Genomic DNA, 18,690 nt, shown 5'->3' with positions numbered 1-18,690 from the left:
GTTTGCAAGCTTTTTTCAGAAGCCGAACGTGCTCCATTTTGAGCGTTACGCTTCTGTCTTGAGTGCCACGCTTCTGTTTTGAGTGTTATGCTGAGGTCTGTCTGTTTTTGCTATTTATTTTGCCTTTTTGTTTTGGTGCGGCTCTTTTTGTTTTCGTTTTTGTGACTGTGTGGAACCCAGTTCAGCTACTGATTGATTGTGTGGCTGCAGTACGTAGTTTATTGCTTTCATTTAATGGATCAATGGTCCTCGTTAGATGGTAAAATTCATGTTAACTTGCTGTTTTAGGGGTTGTTTTGAAAAGTCTGGGACGGATTAATCCGTTTTGCATTACTTTCTATGGGAAAGCGCGCCTCGGGTTTGGAACGGACTTCTGGAACGGATTAAGTTTGAGAACCAAGGTGCCACTGTATTGGATGGTCATCTTCCATGGATGCTTTAGCTGAGATTCCTGCATTGCAGCGGGTTGGACTAGATGACTCTTGGGGCCCCTTCCAACCCTATGATTCTAAGGAGCATGAAATAATCCTCTCTCTCTCTCTCTCTCTCTGCCTTCCCTTGCAGAGCCTCAGCCTCCATACATGGCTGGCCTGATGAGCTGACCGGTCTGCTCTGCAACCTCCTGCTGTGTGTCGTGTCCCTGGGCTCCGCTGTCCAAACCTTCCAGGTAGGAAAGGGATGGAGCTTGATTGGGGAGTCACCTGATGTTTCTGCTTGCTGGCCTGTCCTCTTGGGTGCTGGGCCTTTGCTAGAGAGGGGTTTTGGATTCAGGCTGACAAATCATTGCTCTCTGTGACAGGGAACCTGCCAAATTATTAATTATTATTATTATTATTATTATTTGCACATGCACACCCGGCAAATGTAAAATCTGCATGTGGAAACAGGGCTTTGCGTTCCTGGATGTGCAAAGGTCTGCTGCTCGCTCCTCCTCTTGAAACTGCGCTGCTGACAAGGGTCACTGGGTGGGGTTCTTGCTTGCAGAGACCAAGCTGATTAGCTGCAGAGACCAAATATAATTCCCAACGCATTTGCTAACACAGTCTGAGCTCCATTCGCCGCCTCCTCCCTCTCTTTGCAGATCAATCGAGGGACCTCTGCCGGGTTTCTCCTCCAGGCCCTCGTGCCCCTCCTGGATACGGCCACCCACCTCACTGCCCCGCCAGGGCTCGGTTTGGAGGGTGCCTGCCACAGCCCAGACAACGCCTGGGTCTCCACGGTGGTGGGGCTTCCCCTGTTAGCCTTCGCTTCCACTGGCTGAATGGGGACCGTCCCACGGCGAACGCCCTCTTGGGGGGCGCACTGGCTGCTCCTGCTGGCTGGCGGGTCGGGCTACTTCTCCGAGGAAGGCAAGGCCATGGCGGCCCACTCGGTCACCTCGGTGGTCTCCATCAGCATCCTCATTGCTTCCATCTTCACCGGAAACGCCTGGGGGATTGCGGGCAGCCTCTTGGTGGGCACGGCTGGGGCGCTGGCAGGGACCCAGCTGCGGCGGCTGCTGGTGCTCCGGAAAGGGGACGCTGTCTGCTGCCTCATGGCGGTGGCCAACCTGGCTTGGCGGCGGGCTCTGCAAGCGCTCCACCGAGAACTGGACTGAGGGGGGTCTGGCGGGCGGTGGGGCCATCGCAGCATCAGGTGAGGCAGAGGAAAGGCTGGCCACGGTCTGTTGGGTGCCGCAAAGAGGCTTGGGAAATGGCCTCCAGGAAACTCTTCGGGGAGCCTACGACTCTGGAAAGGGCGCTGCCCATGCCTGCAGCGTTGCAAGGGACTCTGGGGGCTGCCCATCACAGGCAGGCAGCATCTTCCTTCGCAGAGCTTGCTGGGTTTAGTGGCGGAGCCCCCAGAGAAGCCTGACACTGAGCTGGCCGAGATGTGCAAGGACTGCTGCTTCCTTGCAGTGTGGGAGGCACCACCTCGCCCTGCGAATGTCGGAAATCCCACTCCTGACACCAAAGATCCCCGCCGGTTTCCTTTGCCCGGTCCCTCGGCGCTTTTCTTGGTGCACTGGTCAGGAAGCCAGGCTGATTGTGAACGGGTGGAAGTTGTTAACTCAAGATTTCGTTGCAGCAACTTGCAAAGGTGCTAGCTGTGTCACAGCTGTGAAACCAACAGGCTACTGGTTAAAAGGGCTTGCATGACTCTTGTTAGCCAAGGCCTGTAGCCTGCCCAGAACTGACCGGCCAGGCAGAAAAAGCCAGACATTCCCTTCACAGGTCCATCAAACTTGGGGGGCTGCCTTGACCCTGGGGGGGGGTCACCAGTTGTCCTGTGAGTTACATCAGAGGGCCCTGGGGCTCCACATGCAGCCATCTCTCATATGGGTCTTCCTGCCTGGTAGGGAGTCAACAGGTAAACATTGTGTTCACTGGAAACAGCACAAGTGTTTGCGCAGTGGTAAGAGTTTCAGACTCGGACCAGGGAGACCAGGGTTCGAATCCCCGCTCAGCCATGAAGTTCACTGGGCGACCTTGAGCCAGTCACTGCCTCTCGGCTGAGCCTACCTCGCAGGGTTGTTGTGGGAGGAGAACAACCATGTACGCCACCTTGAGCTCCTTAGAGGAGAAGGCAGATTTCCAAGCACAGAAGTGCCGGAGGATGGGTTTACCCTACAAAACAGCCGCTTGGGACCTCTGTCTCCCACATGAGGCTGCTAACTGCCTGCTTCCTCTGCCACTCCTCAAGGGCCCTTGGCTGCGCTTCAAGTGCCTTGCTTTTTGCGGTTCACAAGCGTGGCGTTTTTGAGCTCGGAGGAGGGGCAAAGAATCCTTGCGGCTTCAGGCAAAGCTGTAAAACTAAAAAACAAACAAACCCCAACCCCACATAAAGAGCCAAATAAAGATCTGGTGCGGAGTGCGCAACGTTTGCCCTGCTTCTTGCCACCCCCCGCCGGAGACAGGAAACTAGGCTGGGTCACAGAAAGGCGGCCGTCGGTGCCAACCTCTTTCCACACCCCTGGAGGGTTAAGGCCTCTTCAGGAGCTCCTGAAGGAGAAGTGACGGCCCTCTCTGGACTTGGCCTTGTGACTGGCATGTGACTGCCAGGGCGAGGATCTCTCCAGGGATCCCTCGGAGGAGGAAGCCTCTTGCCAAGTGGGCGGCTGACTCGGCTGGCGCGAGGACAGACAAGGTAGTTGAGCGGCTGCCCTGGCAAGACCTTCCCCCCTCCTTTCCTTGGCTGTTGTCTCAATTGGTGGAGGAGCTGGGTTGGAATGGGGTGCCTCTTCCCGGTCCTGTTTTGTGGGGTTCTGCCAGGCTCACCCTGGCAGAAAGGGGGTGCTCTCGAGGCCGCGGTGCGTGTGTGTGTGTATGTCTTTCTTCCTCTGGTGCTTGGACCAAGGATCTGAATACCAGTAGGGGCAGATATAAGTTCTACACATGGGCAGGAATAATCTACACACACACATCACACAGGGTGATGCAGCAGCAAAAATGGTTAATTGCAATTCTAGGCTGTAAAAAGGTAAAGGTACCAGCTGAAGAAGTGTGCATGCACACGAAAGCTCATACCAAGAACAAACTTAGTTGTCTCTAAGGTGCTACTGGAAAGAATTTTGTAATTTTTAATTTTGTTTTTAAAAGGTTACGCGTGCCATTTTCAACCATATCTTTTTCTGTGCGCGTTTTTGCCCGCTGTGCCTTTCCTGTTGAATGCACTTCAATGTTTGCTAAAGAAATCTGCACTGAATGTCCTGCGAAGTTTGTGCTGGCGGAAGCCTTTGAGTTGTTTACTTTTCCATTTCCCCAGCCAGTGTGGTTTTTAATCTTCACATTTACACCTGTTGTGGCTTTAAGTTCTTAAAGAAAACTGCAGAGAAGTAATCCTGCATTGATGATGATTGATGATGTTGATGTTGATGATAATAATAATAATTTTCTTTATACCCCGCCCATCTGTCTGGGTTTCTCCAGCCACTCTGGGCAGCTTCCAACAGGGTATTAAAAATACAACAAGACATCAAACATTAAAAACGTCCGTAAACAGGCTGCCTTCAATGTCTCTAAGAGTCAAATAGTTGGCATCTAGTGAGAGGGTGTTCCACAGGGTGGGTGCCACCACTGAGAAGGCCCTCTGCCTGGTTCCCTGCAACCCTCACTTCTCGCAGGGAGGGAACCGCCAGAAGACCCTGGGCGCTGGACCTCAGGGCTGGACAATGGGGGTGGAGACGCTCCTTCAGGTATACTGGGCCAAGGCCATTTAGGGCTTTCAAGGTCAGCACCAACACTGAATGAAGCAGTCCAATGCATATAAGAAGGCATCCTTTAGTTCAGTGTCTGCGTCCCCTTTGTGGCTCCTCATTGTAGGGACTGGACTAAATGACCCTTTGGTTCATATTCCAACTCTACAATTCCATCATTCTTCAGGTACTTCCCATTGCATGGCCCAATTCTAGTCCTCTTAAGGTGTCCAGCCCTTTCTTCTCCCCCCTTGCAGATCTTCAAGGATTTTCTGACCCCATAACCCTGTATTCTAGTTTGAATTTGGGTACAATATGCTAGAAAGTTCCCAATTGCCTCCCAGACTTTTAGACAACTAGGAGGATAAGAGATGACAGCCTTCCCCCCATTAATTGCCGGGTGGATCTCCTGTGCCTTGAAAGCAAAACACCAAGTTCAACCAAACACAGAAGGGCCAAAAGCCGTATTCCTTCCGGCGTATTTAATTTTCTTTTGCTCCTCAGTGCACATTTCTCACAACAGGCAAAGAAACTGTCCCGTTCCACATAATGTTTCAATATATTAATGCGTTCCAGTGCAGCGGTAGGTGGTTTTTAAAGATGGCCATGCGCTTAGTAACATCGTCCTGCGTAGATAGCGGCCTCATCCATTGTTGTACGCTGGTAAGACCTGCACGCTTTTAAGTAACACAGATCCCACCAATTAATCACCCACCTACCTGATGAAGGAGTTCTGTGCCACCCAGAGACATGCATTGTCAGAATTCGATACCAATGCACAGGTTGGAGATCGTGCCTTTCAAATAAGCAATCTAGGTGAGGAAGATGTACGTGAAATTAATGCCCTGTTTTAAGAGGTAAATCAGGGTGTTGTTCATTTCCTTAGCAGTGCGGTTAGTTTTGATTTTGAGAAGTCTTGGGATATGGTTGGGTTGCGCTGCCAGGAGTAACTGTGGCCGTAGCAGGCACCTTCATGCCAGATAGGAGTTGCCACATTTTAAGAAATGTGGAAATTAAGGTGATCCGACTTGGACTGAGCTCTCCTAATCTAGCTTGTGTCTGGATCTGGGCTTTGCCTCTTTCAGCAATGGGGAAGTGTTGTCACACACACACCCCATCTCTCCCCCCCCCCCAATTCACCTCTTTCCCCCTTTTCTTCCTAATGTCTCAACAAATAGGACTGATTTGTAAAAATGATACATGGAAAAAAATACGAGAGAGAGAGAACATTGCACATACTTTGTAATCAAGAAATCTTTTAATAAAAATCCATTTTTTAAAAAAGCAATGGGGAAGTGCTTGCGTAATGGATTCCTACCCCCCCCCCCCAAAAAAGGGAGAGAGCAAACAGCTATTCCCCTCCTTGAACAAATCCGGCCACATTTCCTACCCCCCCCCCCTTCTTCCTCCTCCTCCCCACAGCTGAGCCGTGGGGCTTGAAAGATCTCCTTCTCTCACTTGGCCCAGGACCTGCTGCCAGCGAAGAAGCCCAGCCATGTCAGGCACGAGGAGCCCAGGTTCAAAATGATCCTCCTGGGGGACTTTGGAGTGGGGAAGACCACGCTCTTCCATCGCATCAAGCTGGGGGCTTTCCTGGAGGGGGGACCTACCCACCTGGCCAGCACAGCTACACGTGTGAGAAAACCCTGCCCCTGAAGCTCAACAGCAAGAACTGCCAGGTCCAGGTAAGGCCCCCGCTTCCCGGGCAGCTCATTTGGTTGGTGGCTTGCCCCTGGAACTCCCCGCCTCAGGAAGAGGAAAGGGGGGGGGGAGAAACAAAAGGGTCTATGCACCTTCGTAAGCTAACTTGGGCGCTTGGGCTTCTACAGGCTTGGAGTTGATGGCTTGGTCCCTCTTGTGATTCTGAGAGGGGCAGGGGCTCCGTTTCCTGGGGGGCCACATCCCTTGCTGCGGAAGCTGTGATCTTTACCTTGCTTCTCCTGCATGCCGCTCTGCATTCCCCCTCCTCAGAAAGTAGGTGCCTAGATTCAAAATTTGGGGCTTAACACACTCTCCAGTGGGAGGGAGCCCCAGCAGCAGAGTTTAAACTCACAAAGTTGGGGGCCCTTCCAGCTTCTTAATTCAGTGATTCTATGAATTAAAACTTTTGCATATCCTGTTTGGCCCACCTGCAAAGCATCCCCCTCTTTCCACCCTTCTTGCAATGAACAGACCACACACTGTTAAGTAACTTTAAAATGATTTACTTACAAAACATTCCAAGGGTCCCATTCATGCATTTATCCAAGCAGCAGCGAGGAGAACGTAGGCAGAATCCTCTAGGGTAGAAAATACAGAATATAGTTCCAAACGCATGTTCAAAGCTTTGGAGATGGCTTAGCCGCATCCCCCCTGGTGGGTTACATGGTGCGGAGGCACAGGAAGAGAAGGCTTAACTTCTTCCCTCATTGGAGGAGAGGGGCATGACCTAACTGAGTCTAGGAACACAGCTCTATTGTCTTAACCCATTCATGTACCAACTAGTACTACTCATGCTTGTTGACTGCAATTTCTACATTTATGGCACCCAACTTTTTGAACTCCTTGCATTGGAAGTCCTGAATAAATCCTAGCAATGACAGGTGAAGGTTTTCTTCTCCTTCTCCTTCTCTTTCTGTGATTCCTGCATTGCAGAGTGTTGGACTAGATGAACCTTTGGGATTCTCCGAACTCTACAGTTCTGTTATTCTGTTTCCCACACTTCACCAGCACGCCCCAGGGCAGGTTACAACAATTTGAAATTCAGAATTAGAAACAGTGAGAGCAAATTGCTGTCACAGGAATTGGGTGGGTCCTGGAAACACACATCTCAGAGCAGAGAGGTGTGTCTTCAGCATTTGCTGAAAGCTGCATCAGGAAGGTGCCAGGCAGCCGTGTGGGGGATTTCCACAACCCATGAGCTGCCACAGAGACTCCCTTTTCTCAGGCAGCCATCGCCCAGATCTTGACAGGGTCTGCAGGGAAGGAGGCAGGAAAGAAAAAACGACAGAGGGCCGTGTCATACCTGACAAGGCCATCACAAAAACCCAGATGACTCCCCTTCTAGGTTCCAGTCGGTCTCTCATAAGCTTCAGTTACAGGTGGGTAGCCGTGTTGGTCTGCCATAGTCGAAACAAAATAGAAAATTCTTTCCAGTAGCACCTTAGAGACCAACTGAGTTTGTTCTTGGTATGAGCTTTCGTGTGCATTCACACTTCTTCAGATACACTGAAACAGAAGTCACCAGACCCTTATATATAGTGACTTCAGTTTCAGTGTATCTGAAGAAGTGTGCATGCACACGAAAGCTCATACCAAGAACAAACTCAGTTGGTCTCTAAGGTGCTACTGGAAAGAATTCTCATAATCTTGCCTGAGACGCTTCCTGCAGCAGGGAGTTCCCCTGTTGGGCGCTCTAACCGCGTGCTCTTTCGACCTGCGCAGATTTCCCTGTGGGACACGGCTGGGGAGGAGCGCTTCCTGTCCCTGAGCAGGAGCTACTACCGGGACGCGGATGCTGTGCTTCTGGTGTACAGCCTGCATCACCTCCTCTCCTTCGACAGCCTCTTGCACTGGCTTTACCTGGCCAGGCAGTACTGTGCAGATGGTAAGTGAGAGGGCAGGGGGAAAGGAAGAGTCCCGGGGTATGGGGGCGGGCGGGACGGAGAGGGGTCGGTTGCCACTTTCCCCTCTTTGCCTCTGCGCCTGCGCCTTTATCAGCAGCTTGACACGCAGGCGCAGAATCATAGGGTTGCAGAGCTGGATGGGACCCCAAGGGTCACAATGCATTGCACATTTATGCCAAAGCCAATTATAAGTATTTTGGTTCATGAATTCAATAAAACGGATGAACTTGATCCAGTCATAGTCATTTCCACCTCCAGAACCTCCCTGCCGTACCCTGTCATTGCCAGCTGTTTTGGGACTACAACTCCCATCATCCCTAGCTAACAGGTCCAGGGGTCAGGGATGATGGGAATGGTAGTCCCAAAACACCTGGTGGCCCAAGTTTGGGGAACCCTGCCCTAGGTAATATCACTGACCACCAGGAGGCAGTACTGGGCACTCTGGGAAACGCTGTCCTAAACCATGAGAGCTAGAACATTAAATAGGTGAAACTCGAAAAATTAGAATATCGTGGAAAGGTTCATTTCTTTCAGTAATTCAACTTAAAAGGTGAAACTAATATATGAGATAGACTCATGACATGCAAAGCGAGAGATGTCAAGCCTTATTTGTTATAATTGTGATGATTATGGCGTACAGTTGATGAGAACCCCAAATCAACTTTGGGGTTTTCATCATCTGTGCGCCATAATCATCACAATTATAACAAGCCGAGGCTTGACATATCTCGCTTTGCATGTCATGAGTCTATCTCATATATTAAACTCCAGTAGCTAATGAAAACAATTGCTTACATAAATGGACTTTTCCACGATATTCTAATTTTTCGAGTTTCACCTGTATATTTGGGTGTAGCATATCACTATACAGTCATACCTCGGGTTACAGATGCTTCAGGTTGCACCTTTTCGGGTTGCGCACCTCTCCAAACCTGGAAGTAGCGGAACGGGTTACTTCTGGGTCTCGTCGCTCACGCATGCACAGAAGAGCCGGATCGCAACCCGCGCATGCGCAGACACGGCGCTGTGCGTTGCGAACGCTGTGGGTTGTGAACGTGCCTCCCTCACGGATCATTCGCAACCCGAGCCTCCACTGTAACGGTTAACAATTACAATCCCATATATACCTATCTAATATTATCCAAATAGATATATAGTTATTTCTGAAAGACTTCTATAACTCTCGCTTTTTTAACCTGTTCCAAATTCCATTATCCTTGTCCATGCATACGTCATTAAGCTAGCCTGCTCCTAGGTGACAAGTATAGTTGGGTACCTTCAGTCCGCTGAATGAATGGAGAATTACATTTCTCTTTCCAGTGCGGCAGTATCAGTCTTTTGGCCATAGTGGAGGGCACAGAGAATCTATTTATGTTCTCCAGTTGTCAAATTCCGTATAGTTGGTATGCAGTTGAAAATAACAGTAATCTCTGGAAATTTTAGCTTTTTCACAGAGTCATATAATCCACTAATTTCTCCCAAATCTTAATACTGTAAGTATAAGTCATTGTAAAAACGTGAGTTTTAAAGCATTATACTTATTACATCTCCAACAAAATGCAGTCTTAGGCAGTCTTTTTCTATGCAAACATAGTGTTCAATAAATTCAAAATATTATTTTCCGTTGTATAAGTCATAATTTAAGGTCCATTTACAGGTATCTTTGCTATAGAAGTGAAAACACTCTCCCATTGTGTAGGCAATACAGCAACCGCAAGTTCTTTTTTCTTAACATCTGCCTTTCAAATCGATAACAAATATTTATAAAAAGTAATTGTGGGTGGTGGTTTTTTTTTTTTTTTTGTTATAATGAATTTCATCAGTTGTTCTAGTATCTCAGGTGTCTCAGAAGCTGAAAACGCTGCTGGCCCAAACAAAATTGTTAACAAATGTTGGAGCTGCAAATATCCTTCCTACCGTACATGAACTGGCCGTGCCAGGGGCTCAGAGCCTTTAGCCCCAAGCACCTGTTCTCAGATCTTCCTGTTCTTTCTCCTCCCTCTCCTCCGCCAAGCCAATCTCTTCCTCCTGGGCAACAAGAGTGACCTGGAGAGCTGCGTCCCTGAAGAGAAGGCCGAGAGGTTTGCGGTGGAGCACGGCGCGTCCGGCAGGTTCAAAGTGTCAGCCAAGACAGGTAAGGGGACGGCCAGGACAGGTAAGGGGAGGGGGGGTCGCTTCATCTTTCCGGCTGAGCTGAGAGAGGGGGTGATGCAGGCGAGGTTGGTGTAAAGAGCAGGGGCAGCGATTCCACTGACCCACCGAGCACAGAAGAAGCAGGAAGGGGTTTGAAATGGGGGGGGGCGACGGACTTTCAGGGGCCACATTCCTTTCAGGACAACATTGCAGGGGTCACAGGCTTGGGAGCAGCGGTTGAGGCCAGAGAGCTGAGCGTTGAATGATTCAGGACAGGTAAAAGACATTATTTCTTCACATGGTGCAGAGTTAAACTATGGAACTCCTTCCCACAGGAGGAGGCAGTGATGCCCACCAACGTGGGTGGCTATAAAAGAAGGTTTGTTGTTGTTCAGTCGCTCAATCGTGTCCGACTCTTCGTGACCCCCTGGACCAGAGCACGCCAGGCACGCCTATCCTTCACTGCCTCCCGCAGTTTGGCCAAACTCATGCCAGTTGCTTCGAGAACACTGTCCAACCATCTCGTCCTCTGTCGTCCCCTTCTCCTTGTGCCCTCCATCTTTCCCAACATCAGGGTCTTTTCCAGGGAGTCTTCTCTTCTCATGAGGTGGCCAAATTACTGGAGCCTCAACTTCAGGATCTGCCCTTCCAGTGAGCACTCAGGGCTGATTTCTTTAAGAATGGATAGGTTTGATCTTCTTGCAGTCCATGGGACTCTCAAGAGTCTCCTCCAGCACCATAATTCAAAAGCATCAATTCTTCGGTGATCAGCCTTCTTTATGGTCCAGCTCTCACTTCCGTACATCACTACTGGGAAAACCATCGCCTTAACTATACGGACCTTTGTCGGCAAGGTGATGTTAGACGAATTCATTGAGGAGGAGGAGGAGAGGGATGGTAATGGCTACTAGCCAGCATAGGTACCAACACGGCACCCACCAAATTCCTCATGAAGGGGCCAGGCACCAGCAAAATTTTGGTGCCAGGGCCATGCACACTGCACAGCACCCGTGGCCCTGGGCACCCACTCCTGCTAGCCAGGATGGCTCTGCTTGGCCTCCCCAGCTGGAGGCACCTGTGCTTCTGAAAGCCAGTTGCTGGAGGCCACAGGAGGGGAGAGTGGCTCTTGTGCTGGGATCCTGTCTGTGTGATCTGGTTGGCCACCGTGAGGATACGATGCTGGACCGGATGGGCCTGATCCAGCAGGCTATTCATATGTTCTTATGGAGGGGATATGGCCTAGGGAGAGTCTCGGAACCCAGCTGGAGACTCCTGGAAGTCCAAAAGAAGCGAGTACCGTGGTGAAATTTACTTTTGCAGCTCTGTGCACTTTTGCCTCTGGCAGTTGTCTGGCTGCTACTCCAGCGCTTCTTTCCTTGACGCCTCCCAGCGTTTTCCATTTACAGCAGCTGAGCCTCCCCTTCCTTCCTTCCTTCCTTCCTTCCTTCCTTCCTTCCTTCCTTCCCCACATTCTTTAGCTTCTTATTCTGCTGATGGGCGGGTGTTTTCGAAGATGCCAAGTCAGCCTCGTAAAATCGTCACCGAGAGTCAGCATAATTTTTTCCAAGCAGCTGGCGCAAAACGACACAGAGAGCGGGCTGCGCTGGGCATCCGCCCAAGTCCATTGTGTCTCATCTGCCCTTTGCCAAAGTGGGCAAGGTGTAGCAGGGCCCAAATTAACAGGTTAATCATGGAAGCATAGAATTCTAGAGCTGGAAAGGACCCCCCAGTGGTCATCTAGTCCAGCCCCCTGCAATGCAGGAATCGGAGCTAAAGAATCCTTGACAGATGTCCGCCTGCTTAAATACCTCCAAGGAAGGAGAGTCCACCACCTTTTGAGGGAGTCTGTTCCACTGTCAAAAAGCTCTCGTTGCCAGAAAGCTCTTCCTGATGCTTAAGCGGAACCCCCTTTCTTGTAGCTTGAAGTCATGGGTTCGAATGCTGCAAGCTTGCTCCATCTTCCGTGGGACAGCCCTTGAGCTATTTGAAGGTGGCTCTCCTGTCTCCTCTCAGTCTCCTCTTTTCCAGGCTAAACATACCCAGTTCCTTCAACCATTCCTCATAAGGCTTAGTTTCCAGAACCTTGACCATCAGTGTGGTGTAGTGGTTAGGAGCGGTGGACTCGTAATCTGGTGAACCGGGTTCGCGTCTCCGCTCCTCCACATGCAGCTGCTGGGTGACCTTGGGCTAGTCACACTTCTCTGAAGTCTCTCAGCCCCACTCACCTCACAGAGTGTTTGTTGTGGGGGAGGAAGGGAAAGGAGAATGTGAGCCGCTTTGAAATTGAGACCTGCAGTTTTAATTGAATTTTTAAATTTGTATTTTAATCTGTTATTTTAAATTGATCGTTTTTATGTTGTTGTTTTTTTGCTGTGATTTTAATTGATGTTAGCCGCCCTGAGCCCGGTTTTCTGGCTGGGAAGGGCGGGGTATAAATAAAATTTTTATTTTATTTTATTTTATTTATTTATTTTTATTTACTCCTTCGGGTAGTGAAAAGCGGGGTATCAAATCCAAACTCTTCTTCTACTCTTCTTCATTCGCCCTCCTCTGCACACCTTCCAGCTTGTCAACACCCTTCGTAAATTGTGGTCCCCAGAACTGAACACAGGACTCCAGGTGTGGCCTGACCAAGGCAGAACAGAGTGGAACTATGGCATCACTTACCTTGATCTGGGCACCAGATTTCTGCTGACGCAGCCTAAAGCAGCATTAGCTTATTTTTCTGCGGCAGGCATCACACGGTTGCCTCTTACCCTCTGGGCTCCTTCCCCTGCCCCCCAGCATGCAATTAGGCAGAAGGCTGCCAGTTGCTCAACCTTGCTATAAATAGTATTTATTAGCTTGCACCAGTCTTGCGTGAAGCTGTGGGGTTTGCAGCAGGTTGGGTAGGTGCTAATTATCCGCCCAGAGGCCAAGCAAGGTCAGGAAGGGCCTTCAAGCCAATCTGACAGGCGGAGGAAGGTTGGGGTGGGGGGTGGTTTGCGAGTGCGCCAGCCAGACTTCTGGAGGAATGTGCATCTCTCAGGGGGTTGAGATAATGAATGGGTGCGCAGCAGCAGGTTCTATTTCTGGACCGGCAAGCACCGGCAGAGGAGGGTGCCTTGCTAATATGAAGTAATAGTCTGCTTTCCTGGCACAGCACATTGGAGGCTCCCATGCTCCTGAATCCGAGGCCGGTCTGTGCCAGCAGCGCTGCTATTATAGTGGCACCATTAGCCCATCAAAAAGCCTCCCTCCCACCTCACCTTCGTCCACAGCCTCGGTGCCTTTTGAATCCCCGGGAAAGTTCAGGACCCTGCCTTCTGATTAGTAATGTTAGTATTCATAGCCCACTTCTCTCTCAAGTTGGGATTCCATTGCGGCTTCCGACATTTAAAAGCAGCCATATGAAAGTTTAAAAGCGATGAAAACAAACCAGATGGATGCTGAAAGCACACCGGAACAACTTCAGAACCAGCAACTAAAATCCTGTTTGCCCTGATGGCGGACCATTGATAGTCTGTACCTTTGTTGCCAAAGGCCTGTCTGAACATGAAGGTTGTGAAAGAATAAGGGACGCAGGTGGCACTGTGGTCTAAACCACTGAGCCTCTTGGGCAGTTCGATTCCACTCGACAGTGGTAAGCTCCCGTTGCTCTGTCCCAGCTCCTGCCAACCTAGCAGTTCAAAAGCACACCAGTGCAAGTCGACAAATAGGTACTGCTGCAGCGGGAAGGTGAACGGCGTTTCCGTGCGCTCTGGTTTCCGTCACGGTGTTCCATTGCGCCAGAAGCGGTTTAGTCCTGCTGGCCACGTGACCCGGAAAGCTGTCTGTGGACAAACGCCAGCTCCCTCGGCCGGCCTGAAAGCGAGATGAGCGCCGCAACCCCATAGTCACTTTTGACTGTACTTAACCGTCCAGGGGTCCTTTACCTTTACCTTTTACTGTGGAAGAATAACAAAGGGAGCCAGGCCAACCCCTCAGGAGGGAATCCCACAATCTGGGAACAGCCACAGAAAAAGCTCTCTCTCATGTCGCCACCATCCATGCCAAGAGAAGGGGCCCACCCAAAGATTTTGGTATCCAGGCGGGTTTGTACAGGGAGATACGATCTTTCAGGTGGCTTGGGTCCAAATTCTAATCATCTTGATGGCAGCAGCTCTGCCTAGCGATGATGGCAAGTTGTCATCGCCCTCTTGAAGAGCTTTCCTGACCGATTTAACCAATGCACCCAAATTCCTCTTCCTCAAGGTCTTCTGTGACTGCTGTCCCCCAGGTAGCAAAAACAACTTCGAACACAGCCCAGAGCTGTGCCACATTGTGGTGCTTTCTGCCCCATGGGTGCTGTGCTAAGATGAAGCAGCTCAGATTCTTAGTTGTGGAGAGGATAAAAGATGTTTGGCCCAGTGGGGCTGAGATACTTCAGAGAAGTGTGACTAGCCCAAGGTCAGCTGCATGTGATATTTTAATGTATTTTGATATTAGTTGGAAGCTGGCCAGAGTGTCTGGGGAGACCTAGCCAGATGGGCGGGGTACAAATAATAAATTAATTATTATTATTATTATTATTATTATTATTATGTGTGGAGGAGCGAGGATGCGAACCCGGTTCACCAGATTATGAGTCTACCACTCTTAACCACTACACCACACTGGCTCTCGTATGAGTGGAGATTTGAACATTGGTCTCCCAGGTCATCGTCAGGCACTCTAACCACTACAATACACTGGCTCTCCAATGTTTTGGCACTTATGCGCCTGCCATGGTCCTGAGCTCCTTTGGGATGTACCTGTAATAATCAGAATATGTGCAAACAGGAGACTTGCCTGGCCTTGTTCCTCTCTCGCTCTCCCTCCTCCTCCTCCTCCAGCCTGGCCCAGGCTTCCTCCTCTCCTCCTCTCTTCCAGGTGAGAACGTGGAGCGCAGCCTGCAGGAGATGCTGGAGAGGCTGTTCCTCAGGAACGAATTCCAGCACAGCAGCCTCCATCTCCCGCTGCAAGATGCCAGCTACTACGACAAATGTGGATGCTGAGCCGTGGGAGAGCCTCCTGCCGCAGCATTTTAGAGGATGCTTCAGAAGCCTCATTCACCGTGCCATTGGTCTCGGGTAGCCTTTCTCTGTACGGTTTGCCGCATACCGGATCGGGACATTTGCCACTTCCTTGGAGACGGCTGGGCTACAGCAGCCGCCTCTGTCTGACCTGAAGGGTCTCTGCAGTCTGCAGCATATTCTGCCTTGGCGTTGGTACCCTTGGCTGGAATTCATCTTGGTGGGCCAATGAGACTCCCTTGCTTCACCTCCAGCAATGCTTCTCTTTGGAGATGGGTGGCCATTTCCTGCAGGATGCCGAGCTGACGGACCGACCCCACTGTGGACACGCAAGCAACTTCTGGGAACTGCCGCTTCTGAGCTATTATGGGATCTGGGTGTGGGGTGGGGTGCAATCCTTGGTCTTTCCCCACGTCCTGTCCCTGTTCCAAACGAGGTAGTACATCATACTTGCTCTCCTCCTCCTATTCCACACTTTCTCTTCTTAAGAAGAGTCTGCAAGATCAGGCCAAATGGGAACCAGCTAGTCCAGTATCCTGTTCTCACAGTGGCCAACCAGATGCCCATTCTGGGAAGCCAGCACGCAGCACCTGAGAACAAGGGTATAAATAAATAAATAAATAAATAAATAGGTAAGAACGTTCAGTGGTTGCTCATGAGAAATCAGCCGAACGCAGAACTTCTAAAAACGAAGTTCTTTATTGTGCAGATATTTACAGTGGAGCAAAAGTTCAAACGTCCATCTCATCCCTCTGCAGAGTCCGGGAATGAACCCTTCCGGTTCTTTGTCCAGCAAAAGAGGCGCGGGATCCTGAACCCCCGCCTCCCCCTTCCACGTCCTTCCTGTCTGTGAACTCGGGGCGTGGGAAACTGTCCCTGTTCCCCGCTTCCCCCTTGGTGCTCAGGCTCTGCGATCCCTTCAGAGCCCCTGCACCAACTTTCTGCCTCTAACTCCCCCTCCCCACTGGAGGAATGGTCGCTTCCTGCAGAGGAGGGGGATGACGAACTGGTGAACAAAGGGGGTGGTTCCCTGTACTGCAAGCTCTCCCGGGATGCTACCTGGAGTGGGGAGGGGGGTTTCCTGACAATTATTATTATTATTATTATTGCCCTCTCCCCTCTTGTGGTTTCTAGCAACTGGGATTCAGGAGCATGGGATCCTCCAACTATTCCATAACAAGAATGATAATACAAATTCTGCTGAGGTTGTTGCTATCAAATTTAAGCTAGCATCATCAGTGCATGCAATGTTCTGCAGACTTCAGCTTGTGCAATGGGACATCCCCCTCAAAATGTGACTCTGGGGGAGTCGGCATAAGCCCTGGAACAGCATGCACGGGGAAGCGGGATGTGTGTGTGTGTGTGTGTGTGTGTGTGTGTGTCTGTCTGGTGAGCTGAAATGCTTGTGGAGGCAGAACGTTTATCACAGCATGACATTGAATCCCACCCTATAAACCTGCATTTCTAGCATGTTGGAGACAGCAGAATACTTAAGCAATGACTTTGTGCTCCACTTGAGGTACTGAGGAAAGGAGGAGTTTACAGTATGACCTTCTGAGGAAGGAGGTACTTTGCAATAGTATGGCATTAAGATAGAAATTTTCCTCTTTTGCGGCCAGAGAATGACTCAGCAGTCTCACTGAAAATCCAAGCAAACGTGCTTAAAATTATGCTGGGAGGCCCCAAATTTCCTTTGATTTGCTGCTTCTTAAAAGGCAAGGGCTCTGTGCCTTCATGGCTGCATGACGACAGGTAGAAACCAACAGCTGGGGCTTCTCTAGGCTTGGAGATGTCAGCTCTGAGGCAAGAGCTTCCTCTGACTTCTGCCTGCAATGATTTCTACAAAAATTAAGACTCAGTACAGCTCCTATTTCTTGTTTGTACTGCAAATAGGAGCAAAAAGCCAAGCCTAAGAAAAGAACAGGTAGCACATCTAAATCTTTGTTTCTCTGAATTTCCCTCCACAAGGAACACTAGGGTCTGAATAGGACTACCTGGTCGTGAGCATCCTAGACCCTGAGATTTCAGGACCCAAACCTCAGATTTGGGGGGAGCTTCTGCTGATGTCATGAGGGCATCCCCTGGTGAGGTGGTGGTGGTGGTGGGGGGTTTCCTGGTGATTCTCCCTCTACTCTCCCTCCTACCACTGAGCCCTGGAGATGGAGGTTAATTGGGAGAGGGGAAGGGGGCAGATCCCAGAGAGTTTATGTGATGATTGTCCTGCCAGTCTGCAGCTTGCAAGCTGCACTCATAGTCTTCTTAATATAAATAAATAAAAATAAAGGGACACTTGCCACCCCTGGATATTCAAGCCCACCCCTTCTCCCCCCCCCTGTAGGGGGCCAGGCAAACCTGGAAACTTTAGGAGGTCTGGCAACCCCAGGTCCAAAAATTGTACGACAAATAAATGTTTCTCTTCTTTACCACCCTGTTGCTTTTTGCTCCGACTTCCAGTTCCTTTCGGGGGCTTCCGTTTTTGTTGCATTCTCGTTTGCAGCCTGTTGCAGAAACTGAAGAAAGTAAATATGAATTCCTGCCCCTTTTCAGGTAAAATGAGGCAGTGCAAAGGACTCAGCCCTAAGCCCTCCACGGAACAAGGCATTGGGGGCTCAGTAGACCCTTTCCATTCATTACGCCCATCACATGGGAAAGAGCTAGGAGCCAGGCTTTGACAGCTGGAAATTCGGAAGGGAGAGCGCTGGGGACATCTGGCCGGGTGGGTGATGGCAAATGGTTGCCTGGTTGAATTTGTGAAGCCGGAGGTTGGGAAATCCAGGGCAGGTCAAAGGAGGCACTTCTTCATGCCTTATGTGGAACATTTTAGAGAGCTGGGTATGTTTGGCCTGGGAAAAAGGAGACTGAGAGGACATACGCTAGCTAGGCACCTTCAAATATCTGAAGGGCTGTTGTTATAGGAATTCTAAGGTCTCATATATATAAATCAGATGTTCATAAATGTACAAGGCAAACACACATGCATAAGTATAGTGCCTGAAACAGTACAGGAGAGCAATCCTGAAGGCATTTTGACTTTCCCAAATTGACCTCAAATATTTCCTTGCAAGGAGGAAGGAAATGGGAAAAGCTTTCCAGTTTTCTTTGGACTGTAGGGGCTTACACCTCCCTTTTCAAATACAGTCTGGCAAGTATCTGTTAAGCTGAACAAACTGTCAATATATGTAAGAGATTCAGGAACTGAACTATTTACAATCTCAAAGGAATGCCCAGGTATAAGCATTCAGTGACCATTAGCAGGTATCCTGGAAGACAGGTTTTCTGCAGTGATGTATGTAAGATTTTTTTTTGGGGGGGGTGGTCTTGAGCTACAGGGTGGGGAATTTCAAAAGTCCATACTGTATAAGAGCTTGCACACCATTGTTCTGGGTTCTCCTCCCTCCCTGTGTGGGGTGAGTGAAGACCCTGTTGCAACAGTTTTAATAAAGATCAGGCTTCCTAGCTGCTTTGCTTCTCAATATTCTCTGGTTGGCCTCTGTTATTTTCTCCTACTGATAGAGAACCTACAAAAGGACTCTATATGGGCTCTTAGATACCCCATAAGGGAAAAGGAGCAGTATTTTTCTTATAACAGCTGTCATATGGAGGATGGAACAAGCTTGTTTTCTCCTGCTCTGGAAGGGGAGACGCAAATCCTGATTCAAGTTACAGGAAGGGACATTTGACAGTAAGAACTTTTCGTCAAAAAGGTGGTGGACTCTCCTTCCTTGGAGGTTTTTAAGCAGAGGTT

General features: G+C 49.8%; 2 protein-coding genes across 2 annotated transcripts; both read left to right on the top strand.

Moving 5' to 3' along the window:
* Positions 1–559: 559 nt before the first annotated feature.
* On the top strand, positions 560–2,222 carry LOC117049420 (the record flags this gene model as incomplete). Its single annotated transcript, XM_033154075.1, is given in 4 exon segments — positions 560–667; positions 1,082–1,244; positions 1,247–1,308; positions 1,310–2,222. Coding segments are annotated over 4 exon segments (621 nt in total), but the record flags the coding sequence as incomplete, so codon positions are not given.
* A 3,410-nt stretch (positions 2,223–5,632) lies between these two features.
* Positions 5,633–15,225, top strand: LOC117050496 (ras-related protein Rab-19-like; the record flags this gene model as incomplete). Its single annotated transcript, XM_033156164.1, is given in 5 exon segments — positions 5,633–5,773; positions 5,776–5,859; positions 7,598–7,760; positions 9,794–9,913; positions 14,803–15,225. Coding segments are annotated over 5 exon segments (633 nt in total), but the record flags the coding sequence as incomplete, so codon positions are not given.
* Positions 15,226–18,690: the final 3,465 nt, after the last annotated feature.

Source organism: Lacerta agilis, chromosome 7 (assembly GCF_009819535.1).
Source record: "Lacerta agilis isolate rLacAgi1 chromosome 7, rLacAgi1.pri, whole genome shotgun sequence".
Classification (NCBI taxonomy): Eukaryota; Metazoa; Chordata; class Lepidosauria; order Squamata; family Lacertidae; genus Lacerta; species Lacerta agilis.
Note: the sequence above shows the minus strand (reverse complement) of the source record. Positions and strands in the feature narration are given on the sequence as shown.